The sequence below is a fragment of the Labeo rohita genome, chromosome 10, assembly GCF_022985175.1.
Source record: "Labeo rohita strain BAU-BD-2019 chromosome 10, IGBB_LRoh.1.0, whole genome shotgun sequence".
NCBI classification, from domain to species: domain Eukaryota; kingdom Metazoa; phylum Chordata; class Actinopteri; order Cypriniformes; family Cyprinidae; genus Labeo; species Labeo rohita.
In genome coordinates, this window is record NC_066878.1 from 21,087,524 (window position 1) to 21,110,913 (window position 23,390).

Sequence of the window (23,390 nt, forward strand, 5' to 3'; positions counted from 1 at the left end):
CAGATTGTCGCGCTGAAAACCAAAGCGCTTTAACCTATTAAGAAGTCTGACCCCGTCATTCCCTATCAGAGTGAAAGCATTTTTATTAACAGTTGGCTGAAACATCTTCATGATTACAACTTTCTGACCAATCAGAGCATGTGGCATCAGATTACAACAAAAAACATCTGGATGGCCACTAATGTGCTGCATATGTTTTTCACTGTTAATGTGTAAACATGTTGTTTTTTTTCTTTCTCCAGCACACTTTCACTTAAGAATGATAGACTGAGCTTTTCCACTCTTTAGTAAGAGTTCAGTAATCCGTATGGATAAATCACCAGGGTCAGTCGCTAACCAAAGCACTAGTGATGACTTCAAAATGCCCAGGAGCACTTAAAAAATAAAGCAGCTGTCAATTTAGCAATTTCTCATGAAGTGTGCATAGCAACAAGCATGATCATTGAGATGTTCAAAAACAATAACATATCTACATAAAGGCAAACATGACATTAGTCCATATGTGTGTGTGTCTATATGTAGGCAGAATGTATACATTTATTTATTTTGTTAAAAATAAAATAAATCTAACTACAGTATAGTAACTAACTAATATAAATAGATGTGTCTATATGAAGGCACAATGTATAAATGTGTTCATATTGCCCTTTCTTTTGGTCCAACTCATCTTAATAAAATAAAATAAAATAAAATATTTTGTAACATTATAAATGTAATCACTGTTTTTAATCAATTTAATGTGCCCTTGTTGAATAAATATATAAATAATAATAAAAAAGCATTACTTATTGTTTGTACAATCTCTTCTGACATTTGCTGTTTCTAATTGTGATATCATTACTATTTGGCAGTTAATCCCTGAAACATCAAATAACATGCATGTTATGTGTGATGTACACATGTAAACACAGTTTTGACATCATCATTAAACACATAACAGATTTAGGTGTATTATTTAGAGATATATTTCTGATACACATGTAATCTCCTTAATGACAACAAAATGTGAAAAACAATTTAGCATTGATTATCTCCTCATATGACAGCAGCTTGTTTGTGTGAATATCAAAAACAACAGACAGTGTCTTTGTAAGTGTGATGGCTTTAATCCTGTCGATGACAGCAGTGATGGGTATTATGTGCTGATACGTCTCTATGCTTCTTCAGCCACTGAATGTTTTCATGTAATGAGCAGCAGTTCAGGCCGCTGTATCAAATCACATTAAAGCCAGATTAATTTCATGTGTTTGTTATTGTCTCTTTTTACAGCTAATGACAGTGTTTATTTAAACAGCACGGACATGCTCTGATGTTTGTTCTGTAAATAATTAGATGTGCTAATGACTGCTTGTCTTTGATTACCAAACACTACACTGTTTTATGAAAAAACACAATACCTCTATCTAATCTATCTGTCCATCCAATTATGTTGAAACTGTCTGTCTGTCTATCTATCTATCTGTCTATCTATCTATCTATCTGTCTATCTTTCTGTCTGTCTGTCTGTCTGTCCATACGATTATGTCCATTCTGTCTGTCTATCTATCCATCCAGCCAATTATGTCTGTCCATCCATCCAGCCGTACATCCAATTATGTCTAATCTGTCTGTCTGTCCATCCATCCATCCGTCCATCAGCCCATCCGTCCGTACATCCAATTATGTCTAATCTGTCTGTCTGTCTCTATCTATCTGTCTGTCCGTCTGGCCATCCAATTATGTCCCGTCTGTCTGTCTGTCCATCATCCGTCCATCCATCTGTACATCCAGTTATGTCCAATCTGTCTGTCTGTCCATCTGTCCACCCATTTGTCTGTCCAATTATGTTTTATCTGTCTGTCTGTCCATCCATCCGTCCATCATCTCATCTGTCTGTCTGTCTATCTATTTCTGTCTGTCCATACATCCGTCCAATTATGTCCAATCTGTCCATCTGTCTGTCTATCTGTCCATCTGTCCACCCATCTGTCCATCCAATTATTATCTGTCTGTCTGTCTCTCTGTCTGTCCGTCCAGTTATGTCCTATCCGTCTGTCTGTCCATCCGTCCATCCATGCGTACATCCAATTATGTCCAATCTGCCTGTCTGTCCATCCATAAGTCCATCCGCCCGTACATCCAGTTATCTATCTATCTATCTATCTATCTATCTATCTATCTATCTATCTATCTATCTATCTATCAGTCAGCTTGTCCTTTTATTTTAAAGGTCACTATTACTGTTTGTATCAAAACAATTAGCTCAATGTATCACCATGATTGGGAATGTTCTCTTTCTTTCTTTCTTTCTTTCTTTCTTTCTTTCAGTCATTGACTTTCCAAATATGATGAATGGGAACCAGTGAGAGGGGCAGTTACAACAAATTCCTTTTGTGAAAAACAACTTGTTTTCTCTCTTCAAAGTATTTGATTTGTTATTCTCAGTGAACAATGATCTGTCATCTAATCTCTGCTCTCCCATATTTGCCACTATATGTTTCCCTGGATTAAAACTGGATTAGAGGATTACACAATTAATACGATTCAAAAGAGCAAAGGCATTCTGACGTAAGACATTTTTTCCAAATAATATCACTAAATAATATCAGTATACACAACCATTTAAACGTTTGAGACTGGAAAGATTATGCTCACCAAGGCTGAATGTATTTAATAAAAATATAGTAAAAACTGCTAAAAATGTGAAATATTATTACATTTTTAAACAACTGCGATCTATTTGAATATATGTTAACATGTAATTTATTCCTGTGATCAAAGCTGAATTTTCAGCATTATTACTCCAGTTTTCAGTGTCACTTTATACTTCAGAAATCATTCAAATAAGCTGATAAAAGTTACTAATTTCTTTTTTTTTTTTTTTTTTTTTTTTTTTGAGTTTGCACCCATTAAAGTGCTGCTTTATAGGTAAATTTTAAAGAAAAAAAAGGAAAAAAAATTCTGAAAATATAACAATCCTCAAATGATCAAAATTAACATCCAGCCAAACAATACTATGTCAATATGCTAATTCACGCCAGGTCCAATCGATTCTTGGACGTCCTGTCTCCTCAGCCTCATCTTTGCTCAGATTACTCAACTAACGCCAAACTTGCTTTGGCCAAACAATGGTGATTAAGCAACAGATTAAACCTCCTCATAAATAATGAAGGGCCGTGTTTTCAACATGCTTCCTGTTCACTTCCACTAATAGCCGCATTAAAAGCTCTTTACAAGTCAGTGGTGAGAGGAAGAGAAAAAAGAGCACTTAACGAGTCAGAGAGAGACAGGCTGGGATCGGGCCCATTCACATGCTGCAGGCCGGCTGAGAGTGATGCCAGCTGATCAATGAGTCAATGAGGTCCTTAAAGGAAGCCTGTCTTAGACTGCTGGAAAGAGCTAATGATGAAGGCAATAAAAGGCCTGGCTCTCAACCGGCATAGTAATTAAGGAAGTGGAGGTTAGGAGGTTTTGCTTAACTGATTCACCCTATGCCACTTTCATGACCTTTGCATCCTCTCACTGTCCGGACAACGTTCACTGACGGCAATCCAACACACAATATGATTCAACAAATAATATGTTTGGTTCACTGACATTGTCATGCTTTGAATGTACTTAGATGATGAGTAAGTTGCTCTTTAAGATCTCATGATAATAAATGCTGTTGTAACAGTAAAATGCATGGGAAGAATATGACACGAGGTGAATTGTACCACCGTCAATTTATCCAGTTAGAAATGACAACTGTAGATGTCTTATAAGATGGATTTACAGGACAAAAATTGATTTAGAGTTATAAAGTCTAATTATGATCACAATCATAATCATTTTTTAAAACAAATGCAAAATAAGGTAATGAAAAAGACAGGAAGGATTGACTATATGCAGTTGTTACCTTAAGTTCTTTTTACTTAAACTGACTTAGCTTTAGTATTTAAGTTGATTCAGTAAAATTATATATATTTTTTACTTCAATCAAAATCTACTCAAAATCAGTTAATGCTGAACATGAAGAATATTTTATATTTTTTAAATTAAATGACTTCCCCCCTGAAATAAACTGTTTTTACATAGATCAGAATTGGTGAAAATGTATTATGTATTTAAAAGCTTTAAACCATAATAATGTTGTAGATGATTTAAAGCTATATCTACAAGATTTGCATTTATACCCTCTATATATCAATCTACATCTAGAATATAACCTGATCTATAACATTATCAATGAATGTCTATAATGCAATTTATAATCCATATTGTTGATACATAAAACATATTTAAGATGTGGCAGCCAAAAAAAAAAAAAAAAAAAAAAACATCATAAATGTAACAAATGCACAAATACAACTTTATACAGTGTAATTATACTCAATAAAATTAGGTATAGAATTAAACACATCAGCTCTTCTCTGTCTTGTTTAATTAAAAAGTCTCACTTTAGTGTGTCTTGAAGAACTGACTTAAATTTGAGTATGTACTTTATTCATTTAATAATGGGATACAGGAGCTAAGGCTCACCAGACAGTGTAAATTACAGTCATTGGTGTATCTTACTCAGCTTTGCTGAGCAAACTGACACTAATTAATAACCCAGTGAAGGAAGCTGACCTGCAGCTGACCTGTTTGAACCATTGGAACAACTTTAATTATCATTCATATCTGTTATGGAAGTATTTTTGTCTTTTTCTCTAAAAGATGTCGGTTTTAGACATTAGGTTTTAAACTCTAAATTAGAATAACTGTGCTGAATTTGGTCCTTTCAGCCTTATAAATTTATAAGATGCATTTTAGATTTTTGCACGATTCATATTTTTGGACATTTAAGGACGGAATGCAGTGTGACAACTTACCCCATATGGTGTTTCAGAGCAAAAGATCAGTGTATGCTGAATACATTGTATTTTTCTTTGCAAATAACAGTGAAAATGTACATTTTTTCCCTCTCTCAGATTTTAGAGTTTAGAGTCTATACAGAATTTGGCTTATTTTCAGAAAGTGTGACAACTAGCCCCGGTTTGCATATATGTATGGCAAACTCACTTTCAAATATATGTCCATAAAGATGTGTAATTCACAAGAGTGTGCAAAAATGATTAATGCCTTTTTTATTTTCCATAAAATATTCTTCATGGCAAAGAAATAAAGTTTTCAGATCTCGCTGTCAATGGCATACAATTTCATATTCTCGTTATCAAGATTCAGTCACCAATGTGTAAAAAAGAGATACTTTCCTTCACAACTTTCATACAGGAAAGCTCAAACATGATATGCCATTATCCATGTTCTCATCCTGTAAAGAGCCCCACCTCTTTGAGATTCTTTGGGATGTGAAGTTCAATGACAGCACCGGCTGCAATGAGCACATTTCTCAAGCGCGTCTCCAGAGAAGGAGAGCAATGCACAGCAGATGCCTTTATATTTGCTTTCATGCTTCGCGCGGTTGACTCAGAGTGATTCAAAAGAGCACGACAGCATCAGTCCACTGTCAGCCACAGAGCTGCATCTCTAAAGCTTGTACTTGGAATATCCTACAAAAGGCAAGAAACGCGCGACGCGTGATCTGGAGGAGCAGCGAGACACGCCGCTATCGCGTGGTCCGTGTGAGGTAAGAGCTTCAGCTTTTTGAATGCGTTTTTAAAGTTTTCAAAATTGTGTCAGATGTAAAATAGTGCCTTTAACGACTGGATAGTCGCGTTTGTGTTTTATAGAAGCCTACGTTTAATTTCTTACTTGTTCGTTATATGAAAAAAACGTACAACAACGTCAGTTGTGGATCGTGATCAAAGCTGTTAGTATTTCATGCGTTTACTATTTTATATCTTCTGGGTATTTATTCATGCTTGAAAACATTTATAAATATCTGACAAATCTCCAAAATAGTTTAAAAAGCATATAAAACAAGATTTGGTACGAACTTTTCGTCTCACGTGTTTGTTTGAAAGTTCAAGAATGTTTACCGCTTTGTAACAAATTACATTCTAAAAATGTTTCCATTAAAATGTTTGAATATCGTCTGTAACTGTCACAATAATTTCTGTCGTTTCTACGCGGATTTTTTGGATTTCAGTTTTTCAGATCAATCTCCGTCAGGTTATTTCAATATAAAGTGATCGAAAAAAGTGCAATGATGACTGAAGCTTAAAAGTTTTGAATCACTTTGATTTTACTTATTTAAAAAACAATTAATTATTAATGGTTACATTTTTAGTAGACAATTTGTTGCTAGATGTTCAGCTGCTTTTATGCTATACAATAATATCAGTAGGTTTATATAAAACCAGCTATCTTGTTTTGTCGTGCATTTATTTGTCGGACCAGTTTTTAAAACGAAAATGTCTTATTAAAGACAAAACTTCTTTGAAAACTGTGATGGCAAGTTGTTATTATTATTATTATTATTATTATTAATTAGGCCCGTTTATTTTACCTACATCCTCTGGTATTCAAAGAATGGGAGGAGCTTAGAGCAGAAAAGAACTTAAAAAACTTTTATAATATAGTTCATTGTTTTAATCTCACAACCAGCAATAGTCGTAAATAGTATTGTATTTATTTAATTTTTTGTCAAGAAGGTCACTAGTGTTACAAAAGATTATTATAATTTCATGAACACGAATGAAGCTATCAATCAAGCTCTTGTGAGGCGTGAAGGACACTAAAAAATCTGTAATTTATGACTGTTCAAGGCTAAAATATGTTTTTGACCGTTTCAGGGATTGACTGATGTTGCAGAAGGTGAGCTGAAAACAGAAAACACGATTCTCCTGAGCTTTGGAAAAGGTATGTGCACCAACATACACTGACACAAAATATCTCAGATATTTAAGCAAAAATCATTTTATTTATTTTAGCAATATTTAAATGAATCAAAACATTTCTTTGCATCTCACACCATCTTCATTAATTGCATAACAATGAATCTTATTTAAGATAAACAGGATTATTCTGTGATTCCTTGTTTCATGATTATTGCAATTTAATTAAATCATACATATTTCATAATTCCATAAAGTCTATGGGTGGCACCACACTGTATCGACTTCTAGCCCTATTTACCTGTCTGCTACTGTCTTCTGTATCACTGTTCAATCAAAAAGATGCATGGAGTCTGATTACCTTACAGTAATAATATATACGCTGTCCATACTAGAAGTCAGCATACTGAACTATATGCAAGTAACAATTTCATGCATTTCATGCAATCAAGACTAAACAATCAAGGACGAAACATCTGCAAATGCTTTATGAGATTGTATTTAAATGATATTGCTTGATAAGTCTTCACAGATGAAGCGGCATTTAGTCTTGCAATTTTCTGATAGACCTCCAGCATTAAATAAGGATTATAATGTAGGACAGTGTACTTAGGCCTATTTAGACCGCAGTGTACTGTGGGACTTTCTGTTCGTGACAATTATAGGTCAGAGAGGAGTCTTTACAGCCAGATTCATTGAAGTAAACCTGCTTTAGAAAGTGAAGACGTTTCATTTGTTTTGAAACACAACAGTTAGCCCGAGGTATATTTGGTTAGATGATGGATTTGGCGTGTAATGTCCTATTGTTGTAGCTATTAAGTTCCCCCTTTTTTTCCTTCTGTATTGACCCTGACAGGTCACACAAGTAATTTTTTAAACGCATGATTAATTTCACAGTAGGGTTAACATACATATAGATGAAGTTCAATGCATCAAGCAGACATGAAGTATGATTTAAGGCCTACGTGTTAACATGTTAATAGTTATCATCATCAGCAGAGATCTAATAAACATAAACCTTAAGTAGTTTTTTTTACTGATAATAAGACATAAACATAAACTACACAACTATAGCTGATGTAAATCCACATATACAAACACCAAAGTTAAGGCATTTTAATGTTACAATTATTGAAGCATATGTGAGGTATGTGATTTTAAGCTTTATGGGCGTTTTTCTACAGTGTGAACAATTAATTTGAAGTGTATCTATCATATCATATTTTTTCATATTCCTGTAATGGGATGAGGGGTCGTATGAGGTGCTCTTTGGCTATTGGGAGACAAAAGCCAGCGGGATGGGATCTAAATGAGGTTTAGGGGGCTGCAGATGGGACCCTCTCTTTCCTGTCAATTTGACTTGGCTTTTCAAAACACTTGACCTTTTGTACTAATTCTATTATCGCGGCAAAATGAAAACGTCACAATTAAGCCCAATATTCCTATTATAATTACGTTGCAATGTCATCAGAATTTTTAAAAGCCCATTTAAAATGAAAAACATTTATTTGAGTCTTTGTTTCGACTCTAGCCTACTACTAAAAAAAAAAAATAATAATAATATGATGGCATTTTTAACATAATAGTAATTTTTCATATTCGGATCAATAGTGCACCTGCTATTATAGAAATGTTATTGATGAGACAGTTTGTCGGACAACGTGTCATCGGCATCAAGCGATTAGTTTTATTCTCAGTTGTGGTCGATTCAGTACGTACAGCCCATGTATTACCCTCATAATGATGAAAAAATGACATGCCGACATTTGTCCCCTTTCGCTTGATTTATGAACGCGTGGAAATTGGCTCAATATGGCTTGACAGTTTGGACAGTTTCAGTGTGTGGCGATGCAGATGTTCAAAACGAAATGATAACGCATTAATAAAAACTACCTGACTGCTCTGTACACTTAAAAAAAGACATGATTACAAAATCGGGCTAGTTTATACAGTTCAAAAATGTGATTGGATGCTTAAAGCGGAGAACTCAAATAGTCGGAAACAAATAAACAATTAAAGTGTTTATTACTATTTTACACCATCATATTAGTATAATACATTTTATATTAGCTTCGTTAGTTTCGGGTTTTAAAATAAAACCTGCGAGTAAACCATATTTTAAGTAGTGCGCGAAAATGGTTTATTCTACATACTTTCAGCGCGTTATGGTCTGATATTTTAAAGAAACACAATTTATTTATGAAACAATTTCTCTTCTTCCCCATGCTGTTATACCGATTGCGCACGGCTGGTTCTCGGGTGTTTTTTTCCGTCTAATTCAGATTTGAACTCCAGGCGCTCGGCTCGGCGCGGCATCACCCTGCGGCTCCTGTCGGAGCTTCTCTTTAGTGTGTTTGAGTGGCAGTTAGTGAAACGTCATTGGCTCTTCAGAGGGGCAGAGCCACGCCAATCACTCACAACGCGCTCCGGCAATAAGAGCCAGTGTGTGAGACGCGCGCTTATACGCGCGTTCACTACTGTTACTACTGATACCGGACTCGATAAAGAAGCCTGTCGTGATATTGGCCATTTATCGTGCTTGTATTTATAAAGTTCGTGCTCTCGTTGACCGCCTAAGAAAGCGAATTTCTAATTTCTTATGTGGAATAGGCTGCGACATGATTTGAATTCTGTAGCGTTTGGACATCTCCGACAGAGCGCGGAGGTAAGAAAATACGAACTTTTTATCATCTCCGAGTCTGTCTAAAAATTATGTGTTTTTGTTTAGGTTTAGGCTTTTAAAGTGACTTTGTTCTGGCAGTAAAAAGTTAAATTGTGGAGACACATTTGCATTTTTTAATTAAATGAAAATTATTATTATTATTAGCCGAATATTATCCTATTAGTTTATACATTACCTTAACCTAAAAAGCGACGTTTTGTATTCTGTATGAAAAAGTCGGAAAAGATCGGTGAGGCCGACAGAACATTCTACAGGAAAATCTGCTTAAACCGTCAGCAAATTTCGCTATATTTTATTTCCCCCCAAATGTTATTAAAGCGATTAAAATATTGCAAAATAAATCGCACAGTATTAAAAGCATTACATTTTCTTTATGCAATTTTACACCGAGACAAAAAGCTTTCCAGGGTCTTTAAGGAATAAAATTAATCACTGCATTTTGCTGGTACGCTGATTTAGTTCTTCTTCTCCTTCTTTTTTTTAAGTACATATAAATTCGTTTTCTTTTATTAGCGATCACATCAGCATCTTCATTTTCTCTCCTGTAGAAGGAGAGCGTTTTTATTTAAACATCGTCACCTTTTTCTCGTTTTTATTTTACCCGCATCATATTCTGATCTACAAAAAATATGTTCTGACATATAAAAAAGCTTTGCATTAATTATGCACGTTGGTTAATTCTCTCTCTCTCTCTCTCTCTTTTTTTTTTTTTTTTTTTTTTTTTTGGCACAGTGAAATAAAATTCTGGTTTCTATTTAATAACTATGCCACATCTTGTAATAACTTTTATCAGAGTAATATACACTCTTAAAAATAAAGGTTCTTTATTGGCATCGATGATTCTGTGAAGATTCCATTCATGGAACTTTCAAATGCAGAAAAGGTTCTTTATAGTCGAAAAATGTTCTTTAGATTTTTAAAACGTTCTTCAAAATGGTTGTTTTTAGGAACTGTTCACTGAAAGGTTCTTTGGGCATCACCGCAAAAACACCCTTTTTCACGTTTATTTTTAAGAGTGTGTGCATAAATAAATTAATGCATCTTTTCTCTTTGATTCCTCCACATTTTTATTGCTAAATTAACCTTTTAAAATGTGTTTACAGACAAACATCTCCATTCAGTGGTCTCTGAGGAATGGAAAAGAGTCTTCTGCCTGGACCAAACAACATTGTGATGGCCACCCCACCGAGTTCATTTCAGCAGGAGCCGCTCACGCCTCCAAGATCCTCCCTTAAGCCCAACCAAGTTGGGCAGGTCATCCTCTACGGGGTGCCTATTGTCTCGCTGGTGATTGACAATCAAGAGCGTTTATGCCTGGCTCAGATATCCAACACCCTGCTAAAGAACTACAGCTACAACGAGATCCACAATCGCAGAGTGGCTCTTGGCATCACCTGCGTGCAGTGCACCCCGGTCCAGCTCGAGATCCTCCGGCGGGCTGGCGCCATGCCCATTTCCTCCCGCCGCTGCGGCATGATCACCAAACGGGAAGCGGAGCGACTTTGCAAGTCCTTCCTGGGTGAGAATTCTCCACCCAAGCTGCCAGACAACTTCGCGTTCGACGTGATGCATGAATGCGCTTGGGGCTGCCGGGGAAGTTTTATCCCGGCGCGCTACAACAGCTCCCGGGCCAAATGCATCAAGTGCTCCTACTGTAATATGTACTTCTCCCCTAACAAATTCATCTTCCACTCGCACCGCACACCCGAGGCCAAGTACACGCAGCCAGACGCCGCCAACTTCAACTCCTGGCGTCGACACCTTAAACTGTCAGACAAAACGCCGCCGGAGGACCTGATGTTTGCGTGGGAGGACGTAAAAGCCATGTTCAACGGAGGAAGTCGCAAGAGGGCGCTTCCATCTTCTAACTGCTCGTCCATGGGAGCTGTGAAAGCCGTGAACTCAGTTCTGCCCCATATGATTTCTCCGGAGCTGGCCCAGAAGAGAGGCAGGTATGAGGACGACGATGAGTTGGACGGCAACAGCCTCTCGCCTCGAAAGGCCCCACGCAGTTACCCGGTCATTCCAGTCCCGAGCAAAGGTTTTGGGATGTTGCAGAAGTTCCCAACGACGTCACTATTCCCTAGCCCCTACACCTTCCCAGCCTTCGGGCTGTGCCCGCAAAAGAAAGACGACAGTGAGGCAACCAACGGACAGAAAAACAGCGGCCTCTCAGGGCTTCTTTGGCCCGGCCGCAAGGACGCTTTTTACCCGCCCTTTTGCATGTTCTGGCCTCCGAGGGCAACTGGGGGTATTCCAGTGCCCACTTACCTCCAACCCCAACCGAATGCCCTTTCTTCCCTCACAGAGAGCCCATCCCTCAGACAAGCCTTTTTGGATTTGTCTGAACAGGGCGATGCCGGTTCAGGCTTGGAAACGAACCCAAGGTCCGGGCTCTTCGAGAGCGACTGCCCGCCCGTGACCTCGGACCTACGACCCGCCCCAGAAGGCTGGCTAAAGCTGCTAGACGCTCCCTCGCTGCAAGCCCGCAAGGCCAGTTACCACTCCGCTTTCCGCCCGGTGGTCAAAGACACGGAAAGCATCGCCAAGCTCCACGGCAGCCTGGAGGACTTTGGTCCGGAGAGGCACCTCTCTCCTGGCACCAGCTGCAGCTACCAGAGCGACAGCGGCGAAAGCGATGAGGAGCAGGAAGTGGACGTGGAGACGAAGCAGGACGAGGAGCAGGAGGATTTCGCCAGCCGTGCACCGCAGACGCCCCCGCAGCCTTGCGGCCTGCACATGCGCGGGCTTCCTGACAGCAGCGCGGGGGATCAGGCCAAAGAAGCACCTTCCTTCCCGACGGTTCCCGTCGAGACCTCAGCAGAGGACAAACCCGGCCTCGCTGTCAGTCCGCCCACCATCCTCAAAGTCCCCAGCCCCGTTCACGCCTCGCTGGAGGAAAGCGCGGCGTACAGAAATGTAAATATTCCCTCCAGGCACTTTAACTAATTATTTAAATGCGGGCCATTGGCTGGCAGGGTCCATATGCATAACAAGATTGATAGCCTGCGTTCCCAGCAGAAATGAAATATTCAGAGCTCTTTGATCCCTCCTAATAAGCCCAGTCGTGTTTTGTTTAATGGCGACATTATGTTTGCTCCCCTTTGTCACTTCTGCCTATTAGCCCTTTTAATCTTTAACCCTCTGACGCTACATTAACAGACTGAGCGGGAAGAGCGACAGGAATCGGAACGGGAATTCTTTAGCAATTAGCCGTAGCGTGCGCTGCACACGGTGCATTGATTTATCTAGAGGAACTCGGTAGCACGACAAAGCCGAATAAACATCAGGATCATATATAAAATATAACAGCACTGTCATTCTCAAGGCTAATCAATTGTGTGCTTTTGGCTGACTGATATATTTTGTTGCTCTATGTTCAACCTTTGGCCTGGTGTTATGAATCAGTTCTAATCAGACATCGCTGGTGTTTTATGGTTGCAGGCTCACAAGAGCAGAGACGATGGGCTGCCGGCGTATGCGAGCAAAAACAAAAGCACCATCTCAGGTGAGCAATGAATGCAAAATATATGTTATAACATAGTAGTAACATAGTTATATATTTAAACCAATTAAAAAATGTGCATGCATTCACATTTGATGTTTTTTCTTTCAGATGACAACAAAGAGCAAAGCAGCTTTTTCGTCCCAGAGACAGAAACGTCGGCGCCCGAATACTGGCGGGAGAATCCAAGTAAGAACGCACGGCACTTTATCTGGGCTTTACGTCCGCCACTTACAGCAAGAGGGCCGCCAAATAATTTGCGCAGCGGAGCTAGCCCATCCCTGCAAGGATATTAGGATTAATCTAAATATAAAAGATACGGGCTGGAATATACTCTCGCCGCACTCTTAAAATGGAGCAGCTCTCTCCACAATGTCATTGGGAAAATGTGTTCTGTAGGGAGCCATAACAGTTCAGGAAGACAATCAGCTCAACGGCAGGAAGGTGACAATCACCATTTGAACAATATCAGAGGGAAATAATTGCCTTTTGCTTGGCGAAATCTTCCATTAGAAAGATCATAGCTTATTGCCTTTTATCTGTCAGAAAGACATTAAAAGTGTTTTATGACATCTATGGCAACATTTATATTATCTAGCCGATAATGATCTCCTCATATAACGTATAATATATTTGAAAAAATTACATGAAACAAATTAAATGAAACCACCTTTGCCTGATTGCTAAATGTCTCCGAGGGGCTACTGGGAAACGTGATTAGAACTTCTGATTTTCCAAAGAGTCTAACGGCAGTGTCTTAAAGATAGTTCTGTTTCTTGGGAGGGAGGAGAAAAAAAATAATCTAATTTTCCATTTATATAATGCAAACTGCCTTGGCTTTGACTATTCACGGTTAATTGACTGTCAAACGAGGTTGTTATCCTCAGGCACTGTCTGCAAATTTGCTTGTCAAATGAGACAGAGAGAGGAGGAGAGCGAGAACAAGACCGCTTTCCAAATGAGGAACGCCTTGTTCGGCTTAAGGAGGCAAGACGGGAAATGAGAAGAGAGAGAGAGAGAGAGAGAGAGAGAGAGAGAGAGATGGTCGAGTGAGGGGAAGATTATACCAACGTGTTGGATCACTTCATTTGAGCCATTTGCGTTATAGACACAAAAACACAGGCGGCGGACGTGCCGTGCGGACGTACCGACTCCTAAGGATTGCAATCAAAACTGTTTCAAATTATTTCTTGATTCAATAGCGCAGTTATACTAATGAAATCAGCCGTTTTCACAATTTCACAATATTGGAATATCGCAAGGGCTCTTTAATGACTGCATTCAAATGCACTAATCAGAGTGGAGTCAGATACATATTATATTATGTGTTGCTGTATTATGTTTACAGTAAATATGCAGTCATACCATGTTCATAATATATGAATACCATTTCCTCACTCCAGCAAAATAGCATTATATTTTCTATTTTGCTTTGGAAGTCAAACATGTTTGTCTGAAATATCCTGTTGTCAGACTGACATCTACTGGTTACTGGTAGAACTGCATGATGTGTGTCTTTAATAGAAACACAACTCTTTAGAAACTGACATGAATGGATGCTTGCATGTGTTAGAAAAAAAATGTTTAAAAAAAATCTCTTTTTCTGCTCAGCAGACCAAAGCCAAGACCCAAACTCTCCCGTATCGCTCAAGAAGGATGTTGAGAACATGGAAAAAGGTGAGATGACAAGTAAAGACTTTATCAAACAATATATTTGAGGTCAGTAAAATTTTTATTGGAAAGAAATACAATGCAAGGATGCATTCATTTGATCAGGAGTGACAGTAAAAACATTTACAATGTAACAGAATCTTGATTTTCTGTTTTTAACTGATTTTAACTTTGAAAATAATCAGAAATATTTCTTGAGCAGCAAATCAGCATTTGTGACCCTGGACCACAAAACCAGTCTTAAGTAGCATGGGTATATTTGTAGCAATAGACAAAAATACATTGTATGGGTCAAAATGATCGATTTTTCTTTTATGCCAGATATTAAATAAAGATCATTTTCCATGAAGATATTTTGTAAAATTTCTACTGTAAATATAACAAAACCAAATTTTTGATTAGTAATGCATTGCAAAGAACTTCATTCGGACAACTTTAAAGGTGATTTTCTCAATATTTAGATTTTTTTGCACCCGCAGATTCCAGATTTTCAAATAGCTGTATCTCGGCCAAATATTGTCTGATCCTAACAAACCATACATCAATGGAAAGCGTAATTGACACTTATGACTGGTTTTGTGGTCACATATTAAAACGATTTCTGAAGGATCATGTGACACTGAAGACTGAAGTAATGATGCTGAAAATCCAGCTTTGATCGCAAGAATAAATTTCATTTTACAAAATATTAAAATAGGAAATGGCTTTTATAAATAGTAATAATATTTCACAATTTTACTGATTTTACTGTATTTGTAAACAAATAAATGCAGCCTTAGCGAGCAGAAGAGACTTATTTTGAAAACTTTAAAAACTCCTACTGACCCCAAACTTTTACAACAAGTTCAAAATACATTTTTGTAACTACTCTAGATGTAATAGTTGATATTTTGGGCACAGCTCAGAGTCTGATCTTGATTTATTGTGTAATCTGTCCTTCAGAGGAACTCCAGAAAGTTCTCCTTGAACAGATAGATTTACGGAGGAGACTGGAGCAGGAGTTTCACGCTCTGAAAGGCAGCTCTCCATTTCCAGTTTTCCGTAAGTCCTTACTTCACTTTACGATCACATTTTAGCATGTGAAAAATCACAGAACCTGCTTTATATAACCAGTAAGACAGTGCAAATTCATAATGATCTTTTAAGCCATTATGTGACTTTTAATATCCCATATTCTGCTATCCTACAGATAACTTTCAGGACCAAATGAAGAGAGAACTGGCTTACAGGGAAGAAATGGTGCAGCAGTTACAGATGGTAAGGAGTTTTCTGCAATAGGTCATAATTTCTTATCTGATAAATCATACAAATATCCCACATGCAGCCCTGTTGTATTAGTAATCTGCTGTAGCAAGCTAAATCTATGTTAAAGAAGCAATATAAGATGAGCAGCAGACTAGCAGCAGGATCTGGTGTCTCGTAATCTTTTGTTGTCTAGAACTGGTTCAACATTGCATAGCGCGGCGGCATCAATCACTGGTGCATCTGTGTTTTAACACATGGATGATGCTGGCAGACTGCCACTGTGTGTTCTTTCAGTTCAACACCATCCGTCAAGCCAGGGGAGATCATATAGGAGAGATTACAGTATGACAGATTGAAAGCTGAACTTCTGTAACGCAGACAACTATAGAGACGAATAGATAATGAAGTTCGGAAGATGCAAGCTTCCTTGCGGTGTCGTATCACCACATTTAAGCAATAAAGTACAAGAAGCCTTTATTGCGAAATATAGTCACAGGGTATTTTACATTTATAGACAGCGCCGCTGATTTTTTTTTTTTTAAGTAATACTTTTATTCAGTAAGAATGCATTAATTTAATAAAGGTGAAAGTAAATACATTTACAATGTTACAAAATATTTCTATGTCAAATAAATGTTCTTTTTTCAAACTTTCGCTCAAAGAATCATGACAAAATGTATCACAGTGTCCTTAAAAAATATGAAGCAGCAAAAACTGTTTTCAGTATTGATAATGATAATAATAAATGAATCTTGAGCAGCAAATCAGCATATTAGAATGATTTCTGAAAGATCATGTGACTGGATTAATGATGCTAAAAATTCAGCTTTGCATCTCAGAAATAAATTTCATTTTAAAATACATTCATATACAAAAAACGATTTTGAATTATAAAAATGTTACACAATTTTACTGTTTTTATTGTATTTTTGTGCAAAATGGTAAAACGAAGAGATTTATAAATAAATAAATAAATAAACTAAAAAAATGACTGAGTCCAGAGTTTTGAATGTATTATAATGTAGAAAATAGTGCATTTACTACATTACAAAAATATTTAGGACACAAAATTTTCATTAAACATAATTTATCAAGCAAATTTAGTGTCATCCCTTCTCTAAATAGACAATATATTCCTTAAAACTTCATGGATACATGTTTTTTTGTTGATGGAGAGTCCAAGTATTAACTGATTTCATAATTGTTTATTTATTTTTTATTTTTTGTAGATTCCCTATGCAAACATCATTAGAAAAGAAAAGGTCGGGACACATCTAAACAAAAGCTAAATGGTAAGTATCAGAAGTTATTGTTGTATTATATTACATTGAAGTTACTTCATCAAATAATAAAAAGTCAGTAAAATATGTTGTTGATTTAATATCAGCTTTATGATTTTTCGGCCTAATTGATTTTATATTTCAAACAGCACTAATTTATCATCACATGTTTGATATTCTTGATTATTTTGAGAACTCATAGTGACTATATCAATTGTTGTATGTTTTAGGTCAATTGGTTTGAAACAAAATCAAGCTGCTCTCAACATCATCTGACACAAAGAGGTGAAATCATCCCCATTTCTATGAGGAATCATCAAGCACAACGGACCTCTTCACGGGATCAAAATGTTGAACGCTGCCATTGACAGATCACCTCAACGTTGTCCATCTCTCCAATCAAACCAAATGGCATCAGTGTACTGACTGACACACAGTACTATGAAATGCATCTACCAATGATTTAGAGTTCATCTGACGTATTTCCTGTACAGTAACCCCTCTTTGATTATTTATGGACTTTAAGTTTATTTATTACCCATGCATTCACTTGTTTATTGAGCAAACTGTACAATGATATTAGCTATAGGTTGTAAATGTACAAAAGGAGGCGGGAACAGGTTGTTCTGTACGGTGGCTGATGTCTAAGAGCAATCTGAAAGTGTGGAAACCTTTCTTGTTTTGCCTGTTTAAATACAACACTGACATAAACACACGTTTAAAAATGTTATTATTAACTGTTCATGCAAATGTATTTAAATATGTTCTTGTAGTTTCTCTACTATTTATGTGGATAATTAAAAGTCTATAATATGAAAAAGACCATTCATTTTAAAATGCCTTTTTTGTTTTTGTTTATTCAAGCACAATTTGGAATTAAAGAAAATAAATTAGTGATGTGAAATATATAAAACATAATATTTATGTGCATTTTTAGGGTTTACATTGATTTTGTATGTGTTGAATTAAACCTACGTGACTTCTACTGAATAAATTATTTGTCAAATATATATTAAGCCTACAAATAATATTTAGTTATTAAATGTATCATGGTATATATATATAATTCAGTTACTATATTCGGTTTAATAATTATTTCCTGCATTATAATACTGTTTTATTACTACTAAATGCTGTGATAATATATAACCCATCAGCATATAGATAATAAAAGAATAGGTTGTTGTTTAAAGGCACAAAAATATCTATAATGTCTCAAAATACGATTCAAATACAGCGAGCGCATGATTAAATTGTTTGATGCGTACAGACAGGGTTAAATTCGGAATATCATACTATTTTGATATCTAATAGTTAAACTAGTGTAGTTCGAGTAGTATTTTGCTTTTTGTCGATCTAATCCTCTCGCGGAGCGTCTGTGACGTAATTCCGCGCGACGCACGCTCTTTTACGTCACCACAATAGTGCCAACATGGCGTTCACACTGTACGCGCTGATTCAAACAGCGATATTATTCACTAATGCCATCGCAGTTCTCCACGAAGAGAGGTTTCTCAGTAAAAGTAAGTTGTTAGTATTGTGTATTCTTATTAAGTATGACGATATATTTGTTTTAACGTGTAAATATTTGTGTGTATCGCCATCTGGTTTGCTAGCCTACAGTCGACGCCTCCTGAATGTGCAGGAAATTATAGAAATACGATGGTAAATGTTAACCGTGACTATAGCATGCTTTGTTTTTAAAATGACCGTTATAGTTTTTGACATCGCTTGATTATTGGGGAATTAGTTATTAACAGGAGTCGGAATTGCTGGTTATTTGCTGTTGTGTCTCAGTACATCATGAAGTTGGTTGGTGCAGAACTGCTGTTTTAGGAAAACGAATTAGTTTTTATTTAATAGTTTTTGATCACTACACAATTCCCATACTTCCATATTTGCGTTATTTAACAACGTCGGTGACTTGATTATTTCTCTAAAACAGTAAGATATGAAAATATTAATAATAACAATTAGGTCTAAACTTTTAATTTAATTGAAATTAAATATGATGAAAGCAATAAACATACACACAAACAGGTGTATGAAGGAAATCTGTAGAAATTATACATTAATGTAAGAAATGTGCGTTATTCTTATTTATAAATTTGAGAGATTTTACAGTAAAGAAACTCATCAAAGACTTAATATCTAGGCAAAGTGTTGAGAAATTTGTTCTGTTTTAAATCAGATTTTATAAATAACTTGAATTCCTCCAAAGGGAATATTTCTGATGGCACTGATAAAATAAATGAAGTTAAGGTTAATCTTACAGAGCGCAGATCAACTGGGAATATCAGCAAAAGTAGCCTTTTGCAAGCTAACTCGTTAGACATTATGCATAATCTTACATTGTACTTCTATTATTGTTAGAAATGTGATATTTCAGCCCGATTTCACAACAGTTCATACAATTTTGACAAGGTGGCTATGAATTAGTATGCAAAATTGTATGAATTAATATGATTTGTGAAAAATTTTACATTTTATGAGGTGGCAAATTCATAGGAATTCATAGGAAGTACCACACCTGACCCTACCCCTAAACTTGGCTGTCACAGAAATCGTACAAAATCGTATGAGTAAGGATGTACGAATTAGCCACCTCATAAAATATGTACGAATTGTCCGTGAGATAGCGTTTACAGTGAAATGTACATTTAGGGGATTTGTAAACTGTGTAAACCTTCAGCCCTTGATTAAAAGATGTACATCTTAATATGCACGCCACGCATATAGTCATTATAGCATGATATACAGCTGAAGTCAAAAGTTTACATACACCTTGCAGATTCTGCAAAATGTTAATTATTTTACCAAAATAAGAGGGATCATACAAAATGCATGTTATTTTTTATTTAGTACTGACCTGTGTTGTTACCTAAATGATCCACAGCTCTGCTTTTTGTTTGTTTCTTTGTTTAGTGATAGTTGTTCATGAGTCCCTTGTTTGTCCTGAACAGTTAAACTGCTGCTGTTCTTCACAAAAACCCTTCAGGTCCCACAGATTCTTTTGTTTTTCAGCATTTTTGTGTATTTGAACCTTTTCCAACAATGACAGTATGATTTTGAGATCCATCTTTTCACACTGAGGACAACTGAGGGACTCATATGCAACTATTACAGAAGGTTCAAACGCTCACTGATGCTCCAGAAGGAAACACAATGCATTAAGAACCGGGGGTGAAAACTTTTGAACAGAATGAAGATGTGTACATTTTTCTTATTTTGCCTAAATATCCCCCCCCCCACCCCCCAAATTTAGTATCGCCCTTAAGAAGTTACAGAAGATACCAAAATGATAGACAAAATGAGTGACATTTACTCTGATCTGCCAATTCAAAAAGTTTTCACCCCCTGGCTTTTAATGCATGGTTTTCCTTCTAGATCAGGGGTGGCGAACTCCGGTCCTGGAGAGCCGCAGCCCTGCAGAGTTCAGCTCCAACCCTAATTAAAACTCACCTGCCTGTAGCTTTCTAGTAACCCTTCAGACTTTGATTAGCTTGTTCAGGTGCGTTTGATTAGGGTTGAAGCAAAACTATGCAGGGCTGCGGCTCTCCAGGACCGACGTTCGCCACCCCTGTTCTAGAGCATCAGTGAGCGTTTGAACCTTCTGTAATAGTTGCATATGAGTCCCTCAGTTGTCCTCAGTGTGAAAAGATGGATCTAAAAATCATACAGTCATTGTTGGAAAGGGTTCAAATACACAAAAATGCTGAAAAACCAAATAATTTGTGAGACTTAAAGGATTTTTCTAAAGAACAGCGGGTAATTTAACTGTTCAGGACAAAAAAGGGACTCATGAACAACCATCACTAAACAAAAAACACAGCTGTGGATCATTCAGGAAACAACACAGTATTAAGCATCAAGTGTATGAAAACTTTTGAACAGGGTTATTTTTATAAATTCAGTTATTTTGTCTTGTGGACTATATGTAAATTGTTATGTGAAATATCTTTTTCAGGTTAGTACTAAATCAAAAATAACATGCATTTTGAATGATCCCTCTTATTTTGGTAAAATAATTAACATTTAGAAGATTCTGCCAGGTGTATGTTATCTTTTGACCTCAACTGTATATCATGGCAGAGGACTCTGTAACTAACAAACACATCATTTTCCAGTCGGCTGGGGAGCAGAGCAGAGTATTGGAGGATTTGGAGATGAACCCGGCATTAAAGCACAACTTCTGAACCTTATTCGCTCCGTCAGGACAGTCATGAGAGGTTTGGGCATTTGTAGAGTTTTAATACTGATATTTAATTCTCAGATCTCCAGATCTATGATCAGCAAGAATCAATAACAGAGATACTAATTAATCAGAATTTACCAGAAATCGTTTAATATTAATGTTTTCTCATCTTCTTTCAACAGTACCACTGATAGCAGTAAATTCAGTGTGTATTGTCTTACTATTACTGTTTGGATGAAGAAGGAATTGATGGATTGCGGTGGATCGGGATCTAATGAGGAACACAGTGTATGTGGCAAAGGAAAATGGACTGTTTTTTTGTATCTGTGGTTCTAAATGTTGCTCTCCAAATGTCTGAAAATTGTACCCTGAATGATTTACTGTAAGTACTCTGGTAGTTTTATACGAAACAAATACCAGTAAACACTTACAGTTACAGTTCTCTTACAGTTTTGTAACTTCACAGAAGCTCTGGTGTCTGTACATGCTGTTTTTGTCAAATTCAAGGTCTAGTAAAGAAACGCTTCTTCAGCAACAGTGAAATCAGTCAGACAGGCCTGCCAAAGCCATATTGTTGTCTTGCAGTTTGTTTCTGGCACCTGAAATATTACATTTTCTTTCTTTCTTTTAATAAATGTTAACTTCCCCAAAGCTATTCCTATGTTTCATTTTCAAAGACAGCTTGGAAAGTAAAGGTTTGCTTTAATATATAAATCTGAATTTTAATAAAGATGTGGTTCATATGCTGAAATTGTGGTGTTGTTTCAACATCAAGCTTTAATATGCAACACATGTTGTCTGAAGGCTTTGAAAACTTTGACCAAAGTAGCTTCCACCTTATAAGCCAGTCATTTCACATTTCAGATTTTAATAAAGTGATTGTCTTTTCATCTGTTATGTATGTCGGCGATTGTGTCATTTATTTTTGTAATAAGTGCATTACAACTATTATTTTGGCATCTAAGATCAGTCAGCATTTATTCAGTCCAATGGTTTAATTTTTGAAGAGGTCAGTTCAAAATTGGTGGAGTGATTAGAAGCATATGGAGTCCATTAACGACACTAGATTACTCCATCAGGATTACACTACCTTTTTATTAACAGTAGCCCAGACCACGGATAACACGCTGAATTACAACCATATGTTCAGAGCAGCGATTAAAGCCTAACCCTCTTATAATCTATGCTTAATGGTTATTACTGAAGATGATGTGTCTTTAAACTTCTCCAATCCCTGGATTTGTATCATGGCAGAGAAAAATATTTTTTGGCAACAATGCTCGTCATTACCCCAAAAATGAAATCTGTCAGGATGTTAAAAGCATGAATTAATGCATATCCTAAAATGTATTGCATTTTAATATTTTATTCATTAAAAATAAATAACGTAATTTATATAATATTTATGTTTTTTTTTTTAACTTTGGATGAATGTTAAAGGAACACTCCATTTTTTTTTTTTTTAATATTGGCCGTTTGTGATAACTACATAGTGATTTTTAAAATAGATGTGTTCACAAAGAGATATTTCTGTAAACTTAAATATTTCAGAGGTAAAATTCAGGTCGATTCATTTCTCATTTCAGTATATGCTGGATATTTTAAAAGCAGATTAAATAGCATTTAGAACATCAATTCCTATATCTTTTACCAATGTTAGATCTTTGTTGTTGTTTTACTATTAAAGGAACACTCCACTTTTTTTAAAAAAAAAAATAGGCTCATTGTCCAACTCCCCCTAGAGTTAAACAGTTGAGTTTTACCGTTTTTGAAACCATTCAGCCGATCTCTGGGTCTGGCGGTACACTGTAAAAAACAATTTGTTGAGTCAACTTAAAATAATTTGTAACCTGGCTGCCTTAAAATTTTAAGTTCAGTCAGCTCAAAAAAAGTTTATTCAGCTTGAAATGTTAAATTATACTAAGTGACAACTTAGATATTTGAGTTGAATCAACTTAAAATATTAAGGCAGCTGGGTTACTTACCCATCTGTTAAGTTTAGCAAACACAAATATCTAAGTTGTTACTTAGTACAACTTAACATTTCAAGTTGATTAAACTTATTTTAGTTGAT

General features: G+C 36.3%; 2 protein-coding genes across 4 annotated transcripts; both read left to right on the forward strand.

Moving 5' to 3' along the window:
- The first annotated feature begins 5,359 nt into the window (after window positions 1-5,359).
- On the forward strand, window positions 5,360-17,982 carry skor2 (SKI family transcriptional corepressor 2). Of its 3 annotated transcripts, none has more exons than XM_051121935.1 (10): window positions 5,360-5,587; window positions 6,696-6,762; window positions 10,524-12,339; window positions 12,865-12,928; window positions 13,037-13,114; window positions 14,537-14,602; window positions 15,539-15,637; window positions 15,786-15,853; window positions 17,071-17,133; window positions 17,352-17,982. In XM_051121935.1, the coding sequence occupies exons 3-9, from the start codon at window positions 10,555-10,557 to the stop codon at window positions 17,128-17,130; spliced, it is 2,220 nt and encodes a 739-aa protein (XP_050977892.1). In that variant the 5' UTR covers window positions 5,360-5,587; window positions 6,696-6,762; window positions 10,524-10,554; the 3' UTR covers window positions 17,131-17,133; window positions 17,352-17,982. The 3 variants fall into 3 exon arrangements, with proteins under 3 accessions (XP_050977892.1, XP_050977894.1, XP_050977893.1); XM_051121937.1 differs by having other exon boundaries at window positions 14,540-14,602; XM_051121936.1 differs by lacking the exons at window positions 5,360-5,587; window positions 6,696-6,762 and adding an exon at window positions 9,221-9,402.
- Window positions 17,983-18,509: 527 nt separating this feature from the next.
- Window positions 18,510-22,217, forward strand: ier3ip1 (immediate early response 3 interacting protein 1). Its single transcript, XM_051121973.1, has 3 exons — window positions 18,510-18,644; window positions 21,249-21,350; window positions 21,499-22,217. The coding sequence occupies exons 1-3, from the start codon at window positions 18,554-18,556 to the stop codon at window positions 21,552-21,554; spliced, it is 249 nt and encodes an 82-aa protein (XP_050977930.1). The 5' UTR covers window positions 18,510-18,553; the 3' UTR covers window positions 21,555-22,217.
- Window positions 22,218-23,390: the final 1,173 nt, after the last annotated feature.

Coding starts and splice junctions, on each gene's coding strand:
- ier3ip1 (XM_051121973.1), top strand. CDS start 18,554: ATGGCGTTCACACTGTACGCGCTGATTCAAACAGCGATATTATTCACT. Junction 18,645..21,248: donor AGAGAGGTTTCTCAGTAAAA/GTAAGTTGTTAG, acceptor ATCATTTTCCAG/TCGGCTGGGGAGCAGAGCAG. Junction 21,351..21,498: donor CGTCAGGACAGTCATGAGAG/GTTTGGGCATTT, acceptor TTCTTTCAACAG/TACCACTGATAGCAGTAAAT.
- skor2 (XM_051121935.1), top strand. CDS start 10,555: ATGGAAAAGAGTCTTCTGCCTGGACCAAACAACATTGTGATGGCCACC. Junction 12,929..13,036: donor AAACAAAAGCACCATCTCAG/GTGAGCAATGAA, acceptor TTTTTCTTTCAG/ATGACAACAAAGAGCAAAGC. Junction 14,603..15,538: donor TGTTGAGAACATGGAAAAAG/GTGAGATGACAA, acceptor TCTGTCCTTCAG/AGGAACTCCAGAAAGTTCTC.